The sequence below is a fragment of the Vespa crabro genome, chromosome 5, assembly GCF_910589235.1.
Source record: "Vespa crabro chromosome 5, iyVesCrab1.2, whole genome shotgun sequence".
In the NCBI taxonomy this organism is placed as follows: Eukaryota; Metazoa; Arthropoda; class Insecta; order Hymenoptera; family Vespidae; genus Vespa; species Vespa crabro.
The window spans coordinates 5435767-5452780 of NC_060959.1; the positions used below are offsets into that span (position 1 = coordinate 5435767).

The 17014-nt window shown below is 38.4% G+C and overlaps 1 protein-coding gene across 12 annotated transcripts in view; it reads right to left on the reverse strand.

Annotated features, from left to right (window-relative positions):
- LOC124424073 (Down syndrome cell adhesion molecule-like protein Dscam2) overlaps nucleotides 1-17014 on the reverse strand; it is an 82803-nt gene that overhangs the window by 28652 nt on the left and 37137 nt on the right. For all 12 annotated transcript variants that reach the window (XM_046962607.1, XM_046962595.1, XM_046962601.1 and 9 more), the window contains one exon: nucleotides 2642-2992. In XM_046962607.1, coding sequence (XP_046818563.1) covers nucleotides 2642-2992 — 351 coding nt within the window. The remainder of the gene's footprint in view (nucleotides 1-2641; nucleotides 2993-17014) is intronic.

Consider the following 17014-nt stretch of genomic DNA (forward strand, 5'->3'; position numbering starts at 1 on the left):
AAAATAAAAATGTATAAAATGAAAAGAAATCCAATATGTTCATAATCAAAACCATTTATTATTTTCCTTATTTACCAAATTGATTTGTTTTTCAAATTATGGAAGAGGTACCGTTCAAATTTCGATTTGAGGGAAAAATCTCACTTTGCCCAGAATTTCGCACCTACCAAAATTTCAATTTTGGAAAAGAAGAATATCTCAGGAGGTGGTACGATTTTACGTGCCACTTCTTCGCACATCATGTTATCCTAATAAAAATCTCGATTCATGGGGGGGAAAAATTTTCGCTATGCTCAGAATTCAAACTTCTTAACAGGAGATAACGATATATCAGGAGGTGGCACGATTTTACCTGCCACCTCTTCGCGCATCATGTTATCCTAATACAAATTCAAATTTGTGGGGAAAAATTTTCGCACTCATTGTAATTTTGAATTTTCGACCAGGAGAAAAGAATATATCAGGAGGTGACACGATTTTGGTGTGCCACCTCTTCGCACGTCATATTATCCTGATAAATATCTCGATTCGCTGGGAGAAATTTCGGTTTTGTCAAAAACTTTCAATATGTATGCTTATTTTTTTGGATATGGAATATTGTAGTAAGTTTTAATGAAGAACACATCTGATTTCCTTTTACGTTAAATCCTTTATTTTCATATTCATTAATTGTACATATTGGATAGATACACTTTATTTAATAATTTTACAAATATTTATTTTATCATATAAGTTGTGTTATAATATAATGTAGTATAATGCAATATAATGTTATATCGCTGAATACAATACAATACAATATAATACAACATAATATAATATAATAGTTCTTTACTCAAAGGGTAAACTTCTTTTCAATATGTCGTCTAACAATCAGCAATCAGGTATATTATTATATTTTTTAATAACTCGCAAATCTATAACATTTTATAATAATAAATGATCACGTATCACAAATCGTTCAACAAATTCGTTTCAACGAATTCGTTTCAACAAATGCCATTGAATTATGAAAAGAAAAATATATAATATCATTTAAAAAAAGTATTTGACTTTATAATTTCCTCCAACATTGGACTTGAAGTAAAAGAACTGACAATTATGATGTGTTCCTTCATACGAAAAAAGTTTGTAAAATATTTTATTGATGGATTTAGTCCTACACAAGATATTTCAATTTTTCAATATAAACAGGACACCCTGTATATATCTATATCTGCAGGTACCATTTCCAATTTCTGTCTGATATCTTCTCGAGGGAAATTTGTCACTCTTCACTGTCTTATTTTCTTTTTCAGTAAAAAAAGACGAAAGTTGTACGCGAGATCGTAGTTAAATATGCGCATTTTTAAAGAATACTATATTCCATCTCGTAACGTCACTTATTTCGTTTTGTCTTTTTCATTCTTCTTCTTCTTCCTCTTCCTCTTCCTCTTCTTTAACCCTATTGCATTGGCAGACTTTCGTCTCTTCGCACCGTCTGTTCGAGAACTTTGAACTCCTGGATAGTTTTCGACTGGTTGGGCTCGCAATAGAAATTTCTTTCGTTAAGCCGAAACCCAGGAAGTAAAGTTTTAATTAACGGGCACACATCTGGACCAGAACTTTATAGCCACGAAGGAAAGCTGGTAGTTGGTAGCACAGGGAACGTCGAGTTGGCTTCGCACTACTGCCGCCATGGATTTGCATTCGGATTATGTGTATATGTTTTTTTTCTCTCTTTCTTTCTTTCTTTCTTCTCTCCCTTTTCTCTTTTTTCTTTCTTTCTTTCTTTCTCCTTTCCTTTTTCTCTTTCTTTCTTTTTCTCTTTTCCTCTCTCTTTTTTTTTTTTTAAGAGGTAATTACAACGAGCTCTCTGTACGCTTCACAGAATAGTGGAAATTCAACGATGCTGCTGTAGGTTGACCGCATCCTTCCTTCTAGCAGATTTCGTTCGTTCCGAATTCTCTCTTTGTGTCGTGCATAGTAGGTACGTGCGAAATCTGATTAAGCTTTTGGCCCTGGAGATCGAATTATAATCGAACTTTTTTTATTTCCTTTTTCTGTTTTTTTCTTTTTTTTTCTTTCTTTTTTTTTGTACTCTGACTGAGACGGAGAAAAAAATTCCCTGCGAGAACATCGATCGCATGGATTGCTCTTTTTCAGAGTGATCTTTTTTTTCTCTCTCTCCCTCTCTCTCTCTCTCTCTTTCTCTCTCTTTTTCTCTGGACTATTCTAAGTTAATATCTGCTTTATATAAAAGAGCTCCGGTGCCGGTGCTCTCTTTTCCGGGAATCGATAATACCGTAGGTGCATGCACAAAGGGTACGAGAGGTAAAGGGGCTTTCGTTCATTAAAAAAGAATATAAAAGTTAAATTCATCTCTCTATCTCTTTCTCTCGCGTTATAGATGACGAATACACTTTCTCTGAAATGTTCGATCTATTGATGAAATATGTATTTCAATGGAATCAAATATTTAATTAATTAAATATGAATCGATAATATGGTGATATTGGACTTCATTTAAAGAAAGATGTTCTCTTTTTTATTAATCGCAGTTACACACGTTATTGGTTTATTTTTTTTCCACTTTCTCTCTCTCTCTCTCTCTCTCTCTCTCTCTCTTCAACTTTTTTAAATTCTTTTTCTATGCACTTACCTGCTCTAACTTGAACGTCACGGCTAAGTACCCTTCCAACGGAGTTACTTGCGACGCATCTATAAGCTGCACTATGCACGTCTTGACGATAAGCTGCTGCCGGAAAGGGTAAGAGGACGAGTGTACCATTCCTGAGTACCCTTCGCACGGTTGATATGTCATCTACCGGATGTCCATCTGCAGTGGACCAGTCAATATTAGGCGGGGGACTTCCGGATGCCGTGCAATCCAGCCAGGCACCGCTCGAATTCGAAAATTCCACCCTCGATGGTGGTTCTATGAGGAAACTCGGACCACGTAGATGTGCATCGAAACCATGCCCACCGGCGGATGTCACAACAGCAGCTGCACCTGCGAACAAAGGGAAAACATTGTCATTACATTGTGGTTGTACTCGTGGTAAAGTATTTTTAACGTTCGACATTTTATTGATGATTTTAAATTAAATCTTTTTTTTTTTCTTTCATTCCTTTCTTTTTATTCTTCTCGAACATTTTCCTAAAATACTATCGATTGTTAATAATCGTATTTTCAAAAGATACGATTCGGTTTTATAATAGTGTTATTTTAATTATTTTATTAGGAAGTACGCTTTTATGATTAGAATTCTCAGGAAAAGTTTTGCAATCGAAGTGAAGTCATAATTTCAAACAATATATTTCTGATATGATTTCGCTAGATTTCATGTTCGATTAATGGAGCATGCTACGCATAGTTATAGAAGACACGGATCGATGTGTTACGTTATACAATCACCGTGCTAGGTAATACGTTGGACAAGTTATACTCGGTTGAGTGTATCAGGCAGCTACTTCGCTGTAATGGTTAGATCGAAAGTGCGAAGGTGCGAGTCAGCGTTAGGGACTCGCATCGTGCGAAGACACTTTAGCCTAATTACTTAGGTTATTACACCTTTGCGTATGACGATATTTCGATTAAAGTTATGTTCCTAACTATAAAATGAAATTTATAGTTAAGTCGACCCTTTGTTCTGTGGCTAATGAGACAAACAAAAAATCAATACTTGCGTTGTACATAAATCGTTCAAAATTAAATTGACTTTATCAAAGATTCTGTCAAAGATTTTTTAATTCGAGGACAATCCATTGTTCAATTTTTTTTTGTTTTCTCTACAGATAGACGACGTAGTACATTCGTCCGCTTACCATGGTGAATTTATCCTATGAAAAACATCGGTGATTTCGCATGGTAGAGGTTTTTGTGCAGGGAAAAAAAGGGATGAGTCTGGTAAAACGTGGTACGCGTAACGACATTCGAGGGAGTGACGTAACTCGTTTATAACGACGTTCGAGGGAGAAATTCGAGTCGTGGCCGAATTTCGTAATACCTACGGATTGTATGCACGCCGCATACAAAACACAAAGTATGCAAATCCTCGACGCGGGAGAATTGAAATCCCTATAGTGTCCAGCAATTACAGGGCCGTCACGCTGGCTCGCTTCCGGAATTGTCTCGAGTACTTAATTACTAATTCCGTGCAAGTGTTTGGTGCTAGCTCTTCGTTGAATTTAACGCAATGCACTTTACCGGGCCAAGAACCTGAGTCTAATTAGAGAGTGCAATTAATTAAAATTTAAGAGCACGGCCGTTTCTGGTAACTTAACGCACCGGAAAGGGTTACAGGCGCACGCGCATTCCGTTGAAAGTCTAAGGCGGTAATGGAGCTACCCCTTCGCACCTCGAACGTAATAAAATATGCTAATTACTCGTTTCCTTGATATATAACGTACGTCATGCAAGAAGGCACGTCAAAGAAATTTAGTGAGAGATTTCTACCGGGTTTAAATAGATATGCGAAACCGAGTCTTTCAAAAGTACGTATTTTCAAAGAGTCCTTAGAGGAATCTAAAAGGAAATCTTTCAAGGAGACGAAACAAATTCCTTCGCAAGTATTCCTTTATCTTTTTGTACGATTGAATGAGCGAAAAGGAAAATGAGAGTAAAGAGAGAGAGAGAGAGAGAGAGAGAGAGAGAGAGAGAGAGAGAGAATAAGAAAGAGAGAGATAGAACTAGTGACGAACTTGTGCGAGATCGGCATTCATGCGAATGATTTGTAACGCGGTCAACGATGCGAAGCACCCTTGACTCGAGATACGTTGGCAATGCAGATCAGAGGATTACCCGCTTCCTGCATTTCTTCCTGCTTGTCTGCTTTTCCTTCCTCGTCTCCCACCACAGCGATCTTTGGCTTGAATCTCACGGTAGATCTCTCGAGAAACTAGGATTGAGAGGAACTCCGATATACATATATATATACATACATACATACGCGTTAGAGACTCACGTCGACGATTTTTCTGGTTTCCTACCTCTTATTCTCTTTCTCTCTTTTTCTTTCTCTCTTTTTCTTTCTCTCTCTCTCTCTCTCTCTCTCTCTCTCTCTTACTCTTTCTTTCTTCATTTTTTTCAATCAACTTCTACGTCTCGTTCTTTCCTTTTTTGGAGCACATTGCTTTCCATACATGATCGTGCTCTTCCTGGAAATCTACAAATCCCCTTTCTCCTCTCACCGCTTTATTCTCTTCTCTTTCTTTCTCATTCTCTTTCCCTCTCCCCCTTCTTACTCTCTCTCTCTCTCTCTCTTTCTCTCTCTCTCTCTCTCTCTTTCTCTCTCTCTCTCTCTCTCTGTCTCTCACTCTCACTCTTATCCAACTTGGATTCGAGTCAATCCGTCTTCATGAATCTTTCTCAAGAGCATTTACTTATCGATCTAGAAAATCGAAGACTTTCAGAGGTCGATAGTGAATCCCGAATGGACGATCGTTTCTAGACGTTCCAAGTGACCAACAATAGTGGGAATTGATAACGGACGTAGATGAATGGATAAAATTTTATAGAGAAAAAGGTAGAGATTATAGGATATAGAAAGGGTATAGAAATTTCAAGGCTTTTTTCGGTATAAGAGGAAGAGAAAGTAGCTAGAGATAGATAGATAGATAGATAGATAGATAGATAGATAGATAGAGAGAGAGAGAGAGAGAATGGGAGAAAGAGAGAGAGGGAATACTCTATGGGTAATGGCTTCCAATTACCATAACGCTCGGCTAAGCCGACTAATCGGTTCCGCTTATGCCGACCAGCAAATTATTATTAATCACATTGCGCATGGATTATCGTTTACGTGCAGCTACATCCAGACATTCGCTACTACCTTTCTACCATGTGATTTATATTCGTGCAATTTCTCGAATGGGGCGAGTCATTCTCGAGAGCTATCTAGAATTCCTGGTAAAATATGTCCCCCCGTAGGATACACTTTTGCATCTCTAGTAGAACAGGAACTTTGAACTGACGATATTCGGATGTCGAGCTGTCATAATGAAAGAAGATATCGAAGACGTTGATCTTTTTACTTTACAAATGTTACTTCGCATCGACACGGAAGATGATATTGGGTTTGTAATTGGATTTATATTACGAAGTTTTCTTTTTATTTTCCTTTATTTTTTCTTTTTTGATCTTTTGTCGAAATTTGCCATTAAAATGTATACTTTATGTGGGTTTATCATCATCAAGGAAATTCGTTGTACGAGGCAAAGATAGTAAGTAGGTAGGTAGAGAGAGAAAGAGAGACAGACAGAGAGAGAGAGAGAGGGAGAGATAGAGAGAGGGAGAGATAGAGAGAGAGAAAGGGTCCAGCGTAAGTTAGCCCCTCCGCATGCGAAGCCGGAATCAATAGGCGGAACAAACTGTGTAGGCGGCTAGAGGTCGCTGGTAAGATTGAATTTGCAGAGTCCCGGAGTAAAGAGAGGGAGTAAAAGAACGGATGAGGAAGGGCATATTCCAAAGGGGGAAAGAATAAGGGTGGAGCAGAGTAAATCTGACCGAATAAAAGCCTCTTACACTTTCACAACTATGGTTGGTGGACTCTTCCCGGATCGTTCATGCGTCTTTCTTAGATTCAAAGTGAGTTACTTCTGTTTGCTTTCTCGATCAAAATGGCAATTATTTGATTCGAACGATGGAACGTATCTTAACCATCCCTCCCTCGCGATTTTCCTTTTCATCACTTTAATAATACTTTTGCCTTACTTATCGTAGAAGGAATTTTAACTGAAGGATTTTTTTCAATATCATCAAAATTCCTTTCTTCGGGGAATTGTACGTAAGATATTATAATAGATCGTCTTCTGTACTTACTTAGTACGAATTATACAATATTTAGTATTTTATCGAGATAATTCTTTTTTCTTTTTCATTTGTTCTTTTCTAATTTTCTTTTCTTTTTCTTTTTCTTTTTTTTTCATGGATATTTTTTGTATTCTGCACCGATCATCGATTCGAGCAACGATAACGAGATGGAACTTCCCTTTGGCTTATATTTTCTGCTTCGAAGAATTGTAATTTATTCGGATCGGTTAAACATAAATTTGGAACGTCATGTCGGGCGCAGCGGCGAATAGTTTCGTCGGCGTGTTTCAGAGGACACTCGAGTCACCTAAAATATTCACCTCATCTCCGTGGATGGTCTCGAGTCGAGAGATCTCTCCGGAGGGCTGCGAGTTTAAAGTTTAAGGAGATCAGCTTGTCGCTTGGCGTATAGCCTCGTTGTCCTCTTACAATGAAGATAAAGGAAGATATATGAAAATAGAGAGAGAGAGAGAGAGAGAGAGAGAGAAAGAGAGGAGGGAGCTAAGTAAGGAGAAAAGTCTTATCGTTTCAATATAACTTTGTAGTCTTATGTTTCAATAACTAACGGTTACGGACACGTGTGTTGGTATGTATTGTGCATATACTCATCCTCTTCGATCGAAATTCAACTCGGTAAAGGAATTCGACTTCCATGCTCGTACGAATCGAACGACAGCATTCCACGCTCGGAGTAAAACATTCATGGCTTTCGGGGCATTCGCGTAGCTAAAGCTTTTAGAAACTTTCGTTACGTAGATCTCGTCGCCTTCGGTACATTCGAGGTTTATTAAATCTCGTTCAACGTAATGGCGCTTGATGGGCATACTTAATCGAATTATCGGTATCGCGATTTCAGGGTCACTCGTCTATTAACCCAAAACGTTATTTTCATTTTTCTCATCGACGTTAAAATTAAGTTGAATTTTTTATCTAACGAAAAATCGATTTATTTGATATTACACGACGGTTTTAGAATAGAGTACTAGACTCGAATAAAGAGATAGCAGAGTCTGTAAGTTCGTAGAGAAGTTGCGATCGAATAGGAGCGGGAAGGGGGATGTGGAGGGAGGGGAAAAAGTACCGTTAGAAAAGGGAAACGATTTTACGAGTCCTCGTAGGATACTCTCATCGCGTTGGTGACGCACGACGTAGCTGCGGGCAACAAGTTGAGAAAGTTGTTTAGCTGTCTACTAAGAGGGAGCGAAAGCTGCTTCTTAAAAACTACTCGTGTAGGAACATGACCAATTTTACAGGGTGCACCTTCGTCCTCCGAAAGTTTCAACGCGACGGGCAACAAGTTGGGGGAAAAGTTTCGTTATGGCCATCCTGTTATAGCGCTTCGGAACTGCCTCGAAGGACGTTTTCGAAACTGTCGAACGAATAATCTCACGGTTATACGACGAGTGCCATGTGAAAGTTTCGAAGAACCTTCGAAAAGTCAGTCGTGCTCGCGGAAAAAGTATTCAAGTTTTTCTTGACAAAGAAAGACTACGTATTTCGATTTCATAGGAAGAACTTTCCTATGATTTTCTCACGATTTATTTCAAAAAATTTCTTTCCCCGAGATAGAGAAGGTAACATACAATCAAAATGGACTAGTTCTTTTTGAAATATTTTCGTCTCGTTTGATTTTTATCCAAGAATGACGTGTAATATAAAATATTATTCGTATAAACGAAATCAGAGACCAGTCCGATTCGTCTTTTCGTTCTAGTTCGAAAGACCTTCTACTTTTCAAGTACAACTATCATCTATCTATTTCCAGTTGTCCCATTTTATTTGTTACACCGACATCGATAAAAATCGTGAACATCCTTTCTACGAAAGTGTCGATCTCGGTGAGACTCGTTGGTCATTTCAATTTCTCGAATGGAGAAAGTCGACGAAGGGAAGAGTGGTTAGGATAATGGGAGAGGAGGGGTAGGACCAGGTGGAGTTAGGGGTGATAAGGGGAATGAGTATGGCAAAAGGAGGGTGATGGTGGACGAGTGATTGTTGGAAATATGAGAGAAACTTTCAACCTCTTCCTCCATTTTCATCCTTCTCGCTGTTAAGGCGAACTTACAGTTCCATCCCTTGTCCTCTTTTTCTCTCTCTCTCTTTCTTTCTCTCTCTTTTACCATTTCTCTTCTTTCTTTTCTTGCCTCTCCTATCTTCTAGCTTCATACAGTTTTCGCAACGCATCGCGAGTGCTTCGTAGCATAACCTCCGTGCCATTTTAAAGCGCTCTGAAAGCCTGAGCCGAGTTTTCGAGACAAAAAGGCGCTTTTCTTCGGGCTGCGTTAGACTTTCCCATCTTCTCTCTCTCTTTCTTTCTTCTGTCTTTCTCTTTCCATTCTTTCTCATTGTTTCTTACGTTCCTTTACTGGCTTAAAACTCTCGGAGTCTGGTAGTCGTATCTCTAGCGCGATGCCTCCAGCTGTGTCCACTGTTTCAAGAATAAACGTTTTATCTTCCATCCGCCGGGAAAGTGCATTCTCGTGGAAACTCATAAGATCGTCCTCTCTCTCTCTCTCTCTCTTTGTCTCTCTGTCTCTTTCTTGCTCTTCCATTTTTTTTCCTTTTTTTTTTCTATTTTTATCGATGGAAATGTCCATGAAACGTTTCGAGAAGCACGTTAAGTCGTTTTATTCTTTGTACGAGAAAATGAGGGAAGTATTTTTAGCAATTAGATTTATCGTTGTCGTTAAGGAAAAAAAGAAAAAAAATAAAGAGAAGAACATGTTGCCCGCGAAACGATCGAAGAAAAATGTTCGAATTATTGGAACGATACATGTGAACAAATTCGAATCGATACGCTGAAGTGTCTTTTCTTGTTGTTCCAATGGTTATCTAGAATCTAATAAATCCAAGACGCGAATACCACAAAACGAGCCTTCATTCTAAGATATTATTCCACGTAACGCGATAAAGAATTCGAATAAAATGGAAGGAAACGATATTGCATCTTTAGATTGGAAGGCGTACCATGAAAACTATGTTTTTATTCATTAACGAACGTATGTTTCGTATATTCCTTTGCAATTTCGCGTTCCCTTTAAAATAATATATTCTTTAAGAAGCAATTTAAATTTTTTGCTTTCTACCTTTCTACGTATTAACCTACCCTTCTTCCACTTCTTTTACGTATCCCATTTTGTCTACAATTTTTCTATTGCTTTTGTTGGAACCCATTTCATTTCTTCATGTTGCATCTAGTCCCCATTGTCCTCTTTTTCGAGTTGCATACCGTTCGACTAAACGATAACGCATATTTGTGTATTTCGCTTTATTATTACGTTCTTTCAGAGAAAGAAAAAGAGAGAGAGAGAGAGAGAGAGAGAGAGAGAGAGAGAGAGAAAGAGAATACATATACGTACATAAGGACAAAAACAAGTAAACTAGGAATCCAGTTTTTTTGGGAAAGCAGATTGTTCTCGCTTTTTTTTCTCTTTTTTTTCTTTTCTTTTCGTTTCTTCTTTTTCTTTTTTTTTTTCTTTAATTCTTTCCTATCTTTTTGTCCTAACAATTTGCAAGTCTTTTGTCTGTAGATACGAAATCGTTTACGAAAGGTCATCTCCATCAAGGCATGTTAACGATTTATGGTACCGAGCAAGAACGAAAGAATGGAAGAGAGAGAGAGAGAAAGAGAGGAAGAGAAAGAGAGGAAGAGAGAGAGAGAGAGAGAGAAAGAGAGGGAGACAGAGAGAGAGAGAGAGAGAGAAAGAGAGAGAGACAGAGAGAGAGAGAAAAAGAGAGAGAGACAGAGAGAGAGAGAGAGAAAAGAATTGAAGTTGGTAGATCGGTCGGTCTGCAGGTGCAAGGCTATCTGTACGCGTGGAACAATGAGCGCAATCAATGTGCCGCGGCACACCTTCAACGTCAATCAAATGTTCGACGTACGCGCCACTAGCCCATTGGCCTCGATTGCCTTTTGTCGTCCTGTACAGTGTCCGCTACGCGCCCTCGTCAAAGAGGAACAGAAAGAGAGGATAAAGAGGAAATAATAAGAGAGAGCGAGACAGACAGATAGAGAGAGAGAGAGTGAGAGAGAGAGAGGATTAGTCGATAGAGAAGGAAAGATAGATACACACATAGATAGAGAGAGAAAGAGATAGAAAATGGATGCACGAATTGCGTGAATGTATGTATGTGTGAGTGTCTATATGCGTGTGTGTGTGTGAGAGAGAGAGAGAGAGAGAGAGAACACATCTGATAGGAGAACAGAGAGAAACGTTGCATCCCAAATCTACCACCCCTCAAGCTCTCGAATGGGGTTGAATTCCTGCCGAATACTCTCCGTCTCGTCACTCGTGTTGCCCGGCACACGACCTAATTTCAAGAGGTCGTCCCTCCTGTCTCTTTCTATTACTTTCTTTTATATTGTACTTCGAATTGTATTTTCTTTCCTTCATTCTCTCTCTCTCTCTTTTACTTTACACTAACACATACGAAGGGTACGTCTTTTCTTCTTTACATTTTATTCGCGAATCTAGAATTCTTCTTCGATTTGAATGAACGAATGATAGAATGATAGAATTATGATAATTACGTTATACCGATCGAGAAGATTTTTTTCTCAGACTTTATTTTATTTTCTCGTCTTTTTTCATTTCTTTCTTTCTTTCTTTCTTTTTCTTTTTCTTTTTTTTTTCTTTTTTCATTTAACATGATTTTCCGTCAATTATATCGAAGCTTTTCGTCTAATAATTGGTATCTACGTGTAAGTTCAATATTATCACATCGAATATCGTCTTACTCCTCATTAACCTCATGTACCTCGTTATCCGTTTATAATGATCTCTATGTTGAAAGAAATCCGAGTTAAAAATGTACAACGCTCTTTAGTTTCTCTTCCGTCGTTATTCAACATCGTAAGGAAGAAATAGAGTGAGAGAGAAAGGAAGAGAGAGAGAGAGAGTTTTTGTTCAAGATTCATGATGTAGGAAATAAAACCGGTTTTCGTTTCGCTTCGATCCGATAATCAACAAACTAGACATAGATCACTTTTCCGTCTTAGATCAGACAGCCACTCTCTTTCCTGTTTCTATCTACTTGCTGACGATGGACGGATTACCTTGGAGTTTACGCTTTATGGCGTTCGACGGTCCAAGAAAGCTTGAACTCGATGGTGCTTGTCGTAAGATATTATATAGAAGGGATCCTTTTCGACGAAGAAGAAAACGGGGAGAGAAGGTGGACCAAGGAGAAAGGACGGGAGAGGACACCGATGATTTCCCAAGGGACCTTGTCTACCGTTTCTCATCCTACCTTTCTCTTCTTTACTGATGCTTCCTCCTCCTCCTCTTTCTCCTCTTCCTCCTCATCTTACTCCTTTTCCTTTTCCTCCTTCACCATCATCTCTCTTTACCTCCTCTCTATTCCATCCATTTCACCGACGTGTCTTATGTCCTTTCTCGGGCAACATCGTCGTCGTCGTCGTAGTCGTAGTCGTCGTCGTCGTCGTCGTCGTCGTAGTCGTCGTAGTCGTCGTCGTCGTCGTCGTCGTCATTTTTATTTTACTTCTTTCGTTCTCATAGCTATCTACTCTTGCCCCGAAGGTAAGTAAATTCTAAAAAAAAGAAGCCTCACCTTCGAACCCCAAAGTTCTTCGATACGTTCGTATAACTTACACTTCTATATACGTACGTACGTATACATACATACATACACGTTTATAAGTTCATTTCGAGGTAAAACAAGTCGAACGATATCGGTCGATATCACGAGAATCTCGATCGTTTGCGAAAAGTTTACGATCGTTACGAGTCCCCATTTTATATAGCCAATTTGCGTTTCCTTCGAGTATCTAACTAGAGAGTACATATGGTTCGTCGTGACGTGTTCTCCAAATAGAAAATGTAATTCCAGTGTTTTATATCGTGCTTGAAATTCTTCCTGTATCATCATCATTCCTTTACTCTCATTCTTATCTTCCGGCTTCAGGCATAGCCTGAGCTTTGAGCTTGTAGATAGTAAGGTATATCAATCGAAGTTCTTTCACGGAGGACACTTTCACATGAAATTTATCCTTGGTAAATTTAAACACGATACCTTTGAAAATTCAATTTCTTACGTGCCGATCAAACTCGAACGTGGTCAATCGAACATTTCAATTTCATTTTCATTTGTATTAAACAACGAATATCACGTTCGAGCGATTTTACGAGGTCTGTTAATTTCCCAGTAGTTTCTAATCAAAATCTATCGTGGATATTGGAGCTCGTAACATTTTTTATCCCTCATTGATACTGGACATTAATGAATTCGCAAATACGATATTTCCAAAATGTGCTCGTTATTAAGGACGTATTTTGTTATTTTTTATTTTTACACGTATCTAATATTTTCATACACGACTTGCAATTTAATAGAATATTTCAAGCGTATTAATTATCTCATCTCTGTTTCTCTCTCTCTCTCTCTCTTTTCTCGGTAAAGACACAAAGGATCTGTTCTATACGTATAAGTTCACAAAGGTACTTTTGTATGAATAATGAAAATATAGGTCACCTTTGTTGAACTACGAACATAATATCACTATCTTAATTTTATCAACTCTCTCTCTCTCTCTTTCTTTTCTATATACTCTATACGGTGTATATTATTTTACAATAGTTTCCACGTTATATACTAGAAAGGAACATTGTCTACAAACTTTGTTTCGCATATATATTCAAATACAAACGTTCTCTATACGTCTGGTCTATTCTCGGTTCAACGTACTTTTTCAATCTAAAGATCGTGCGAGCGATTATTGCTTATCTACATCGTGAAACACCGCGTGAACGAAGAACCGTGGGTAAATCAAGCGGAGAATCGTGTCTGGAATTCAACTATGAAAAGAGTGTTTTTTTTCGTGTCCTTGAATAGTACGTACTCGAGGGTTGGTCACTACCTTCGAGGAACAGGAAGCAACGTACACCATCGAGCTTTCGAATCTGTCAGCTTCCACCTCTATTCTTTTTCTTTCTCTTCCTCTCTCTTACACACACACACACACACACACACACACACACATACATGTCACGTATACACATATATAAACATACAGACACGCGCGCGTACTAGCTCTTACTCCTCGACATTATCCAGCACCTGCATAGTCGCTTATCTCGAGACTCCAGGCACACCTAACGTGACGCTCATCCTCCTTCTCGGGTTTCTCCTCGAAGGGATGGCGAATTCGCAAGCCAATCGCCCATGTTACTACTTCGGGCTACGGCGAATTGCAAGGTGCTTCTCTCTCTCTCTCTCTACCAGGTCCTCGTACGATGTAATTCATAGGGTAATGGGTCGCAGGTGCGAGCTATCGAAGCGCGCCGTCGTCTCGGTTACGAATAGAGCGCCGTCTGCGTTACTCGAGAACCTCAGGCTCACTCCCCCGTCTCTACGTTATTGGACACGCGGTATTGGTCTATAGAGAAATGCTTCAAGGAGAAAGCCGATTGTTGTAATTGCTCTTCCTCTCTGTCATAACATTTTAAGATTGTCCTTTTTAACAAGTTTAATTAACTTTCGAACAGAGGTATAATTTTCTTTCATAAAGATTATTATTACTTTTATACGTGAAAAAATCGACGTCAATTTAATTTGATATACTTTTATTTCGTTCATTCAATGTTACGTTATGAAAGGAGTATTTAATGTTGAAATGCGTGTTATAATAGATCCTATTTAGAATAAATAACAAATAAGATGACATTCGTTTTCTTTTTTCTTTTTGAATGGTTCAATAAACGAAAAAGAATGGGAAAGATTTTTATCAAGTGCGAGCATGAGATTATCGCGATGTGATATGGAAAATCGGCAACGCCTTTCTGCTGGGAACGTAAGATGTATGAACGTGTATAAACGCTGTCAGTGTAGATGGCCCAATGCGATAGTCTCGGTTTAACGACGTCGACCCTTGGTAATAAGGCGCCTGGGTAACTGCAACCAACGTTACATTCGCTTGGAACAAGGCGTTTCCACCATCCCTTATCAGAGGCGCTTATCATTTCCACCCTTCCTCTCTCTTTCTCTCTCTGTCTCTTTCTCTCTCTCTCTCTCTCTCTCTCACTATCTCTATCTCTTTCTCCGTCTCTGCTTATGTTCTTGTCTCTGTCTCTACTTCTCTTTCTCTTTCTGGACCCGTAAACACGCGACACGCGATCATCCCTTATCCATTCGTACAACACAAGCTCACATATAGAAGAGAAACCAGAATTCAGATAGTATTCTCGTCACGAAGAAGAAACTGTCGAGACAAAATAATTCAGTTGATGATCTTAGAGTAACAAAAGTGCGAAGTTTCTCACAACATGCGCCATTGGAAATTACGCTTATATTGCTTCCGCTTCATCTTTCATGAATTCTCTTAGAAATTCCATTTTGGACGAAAGGAATAAGGATTGGTCACGCGATATCTCGGTTTCGGATAGTTCGCTCACGTTCATAGATCATAGCATGAAAATTGAAAAGCAAAATAAATTCGACAAGATGATGAATATGTGGTGTTTACCACTGTGAATTGTTTCTCAAGATGTTATCGACTTTATAATCGATTACAAATTTTATACGTATTAAATTAAAATTCCTACATTATATTTGAAAAGTCCACTATCTCATCTATATATAATATAATGACAATGTATAAATTTCCATTCATACATCTTAAAATGACTTATAAATTCTAATTCCTTAAGTCGCCAATTTTTCAATTCTCTTCTTCCGATTGTTATATATTTATATTATTTATTTTTGCGTTATATATATATATATTTTTTTTGTTTTTAAGTTACTGAAAGAAGTTGTGACAAAGATAAAAAAACAAATCGAACTTCGTTGTTAGGATTTCGCAGAGGAAATGAATTCCCTCGCTTGTGAAGAAAAATAGAAGAAAAATCAACGCGAAAGCAAAGCAAAACGGAATGATAGACGAATATCGTCGAAACTCGTAGCAAGATTATATAATAAATATATATATATATATATAATATTATTATATATATATATATATATATATATATATATATATATATATAATATTATTATATATATATACTTTGGTCTATAATACTGTGTACAGATCGGACTCGTTTATTTAACATTATAATTTCTCCGCAATTCGATAGGATCGATGTCATCGGAGTCGAAGAAAGAAGAAATGAATATGTGGATATAGCGTTTCGGTTGAAGTACTGCGACAGAATTTCTGTAGATCGAAAATACAGTTGAATTTTGTTGGGAAATCGTGCGAGCCATGGAAATGATCGTCTCTACTTGCATCCTCTCCTTCCTTTTCTCTCTTTCTTACACACACATACACACATACACCCCACCCACCCACCCACACACACACACACACACACACACGCGCGCGCGCGCGCGCGCGCATACATATTCTGTCTCTCTTTCAATGCGTTTCATTCACGTTCCTATGTGAATTCCAGACTCTTCGTTAAAACTCTTGTAGTAGGTGGAAACGCAATCGAGGGTGGAATTTCTCTCTGAAGGAGATGATGAAGATAAACAAAGGGAAGAAGAGAGAAAGGTAGAGAACACGATTCAAGGAAAGTTCGAATTTCATTGACGTAACGATAATGGGGCAACGGCGCTGCAGGAAAACAATATGTAAATCGTTTGCCGCTTCCCAATCAAAGTCGGAATCCGCGGCCAAGTGCTTCCGCGTTTCCCTAATGACGCAATCTAAATTCCGCAGGCAGTTTCGAACTACACGAAGGTATACACTTCGGGTGGACGGAGAAAATCCATCGAGTAAGAGGACAGCGAGTGAACTCTCCTGAAGTGGTGTTAGTCTCATGTACCTCGAGAGTATGGAAGCAATGGAGAAAAGGGTGAGAAGGGATCGCGTGGAAGATAAGGGGATGGTACCTTTGCAACTTTAGCAACTTCCGACGACGTATCTTTTTTCTTTCTTGTTTCTTTCGTTACTATCCGAGCGGCTACCTAGCTACCTAACTGTAAAATACTTTGTACTTTTTTACCAAAGGTACGTATCAAAATAGAATTTCACCGAGAAGCAAAGTTTATTGTTTCTTCTTACTTCGCGTCTCTCTCTTTCTCTCTCTCTCTCTCTCTCTCTCTCTCTCTCGCCCTTTTTCTTTTCTTTTTTTCTCCTTTTCTCTCTCACTTTGCCTTCGATCACTTGAACATTCTAAAATCTTTTCGATACTCAAACTCCATCTCGATACAAGTATTAACTTATAAGCAGTATAGAGAAGTAATAGTTTGTTCTAC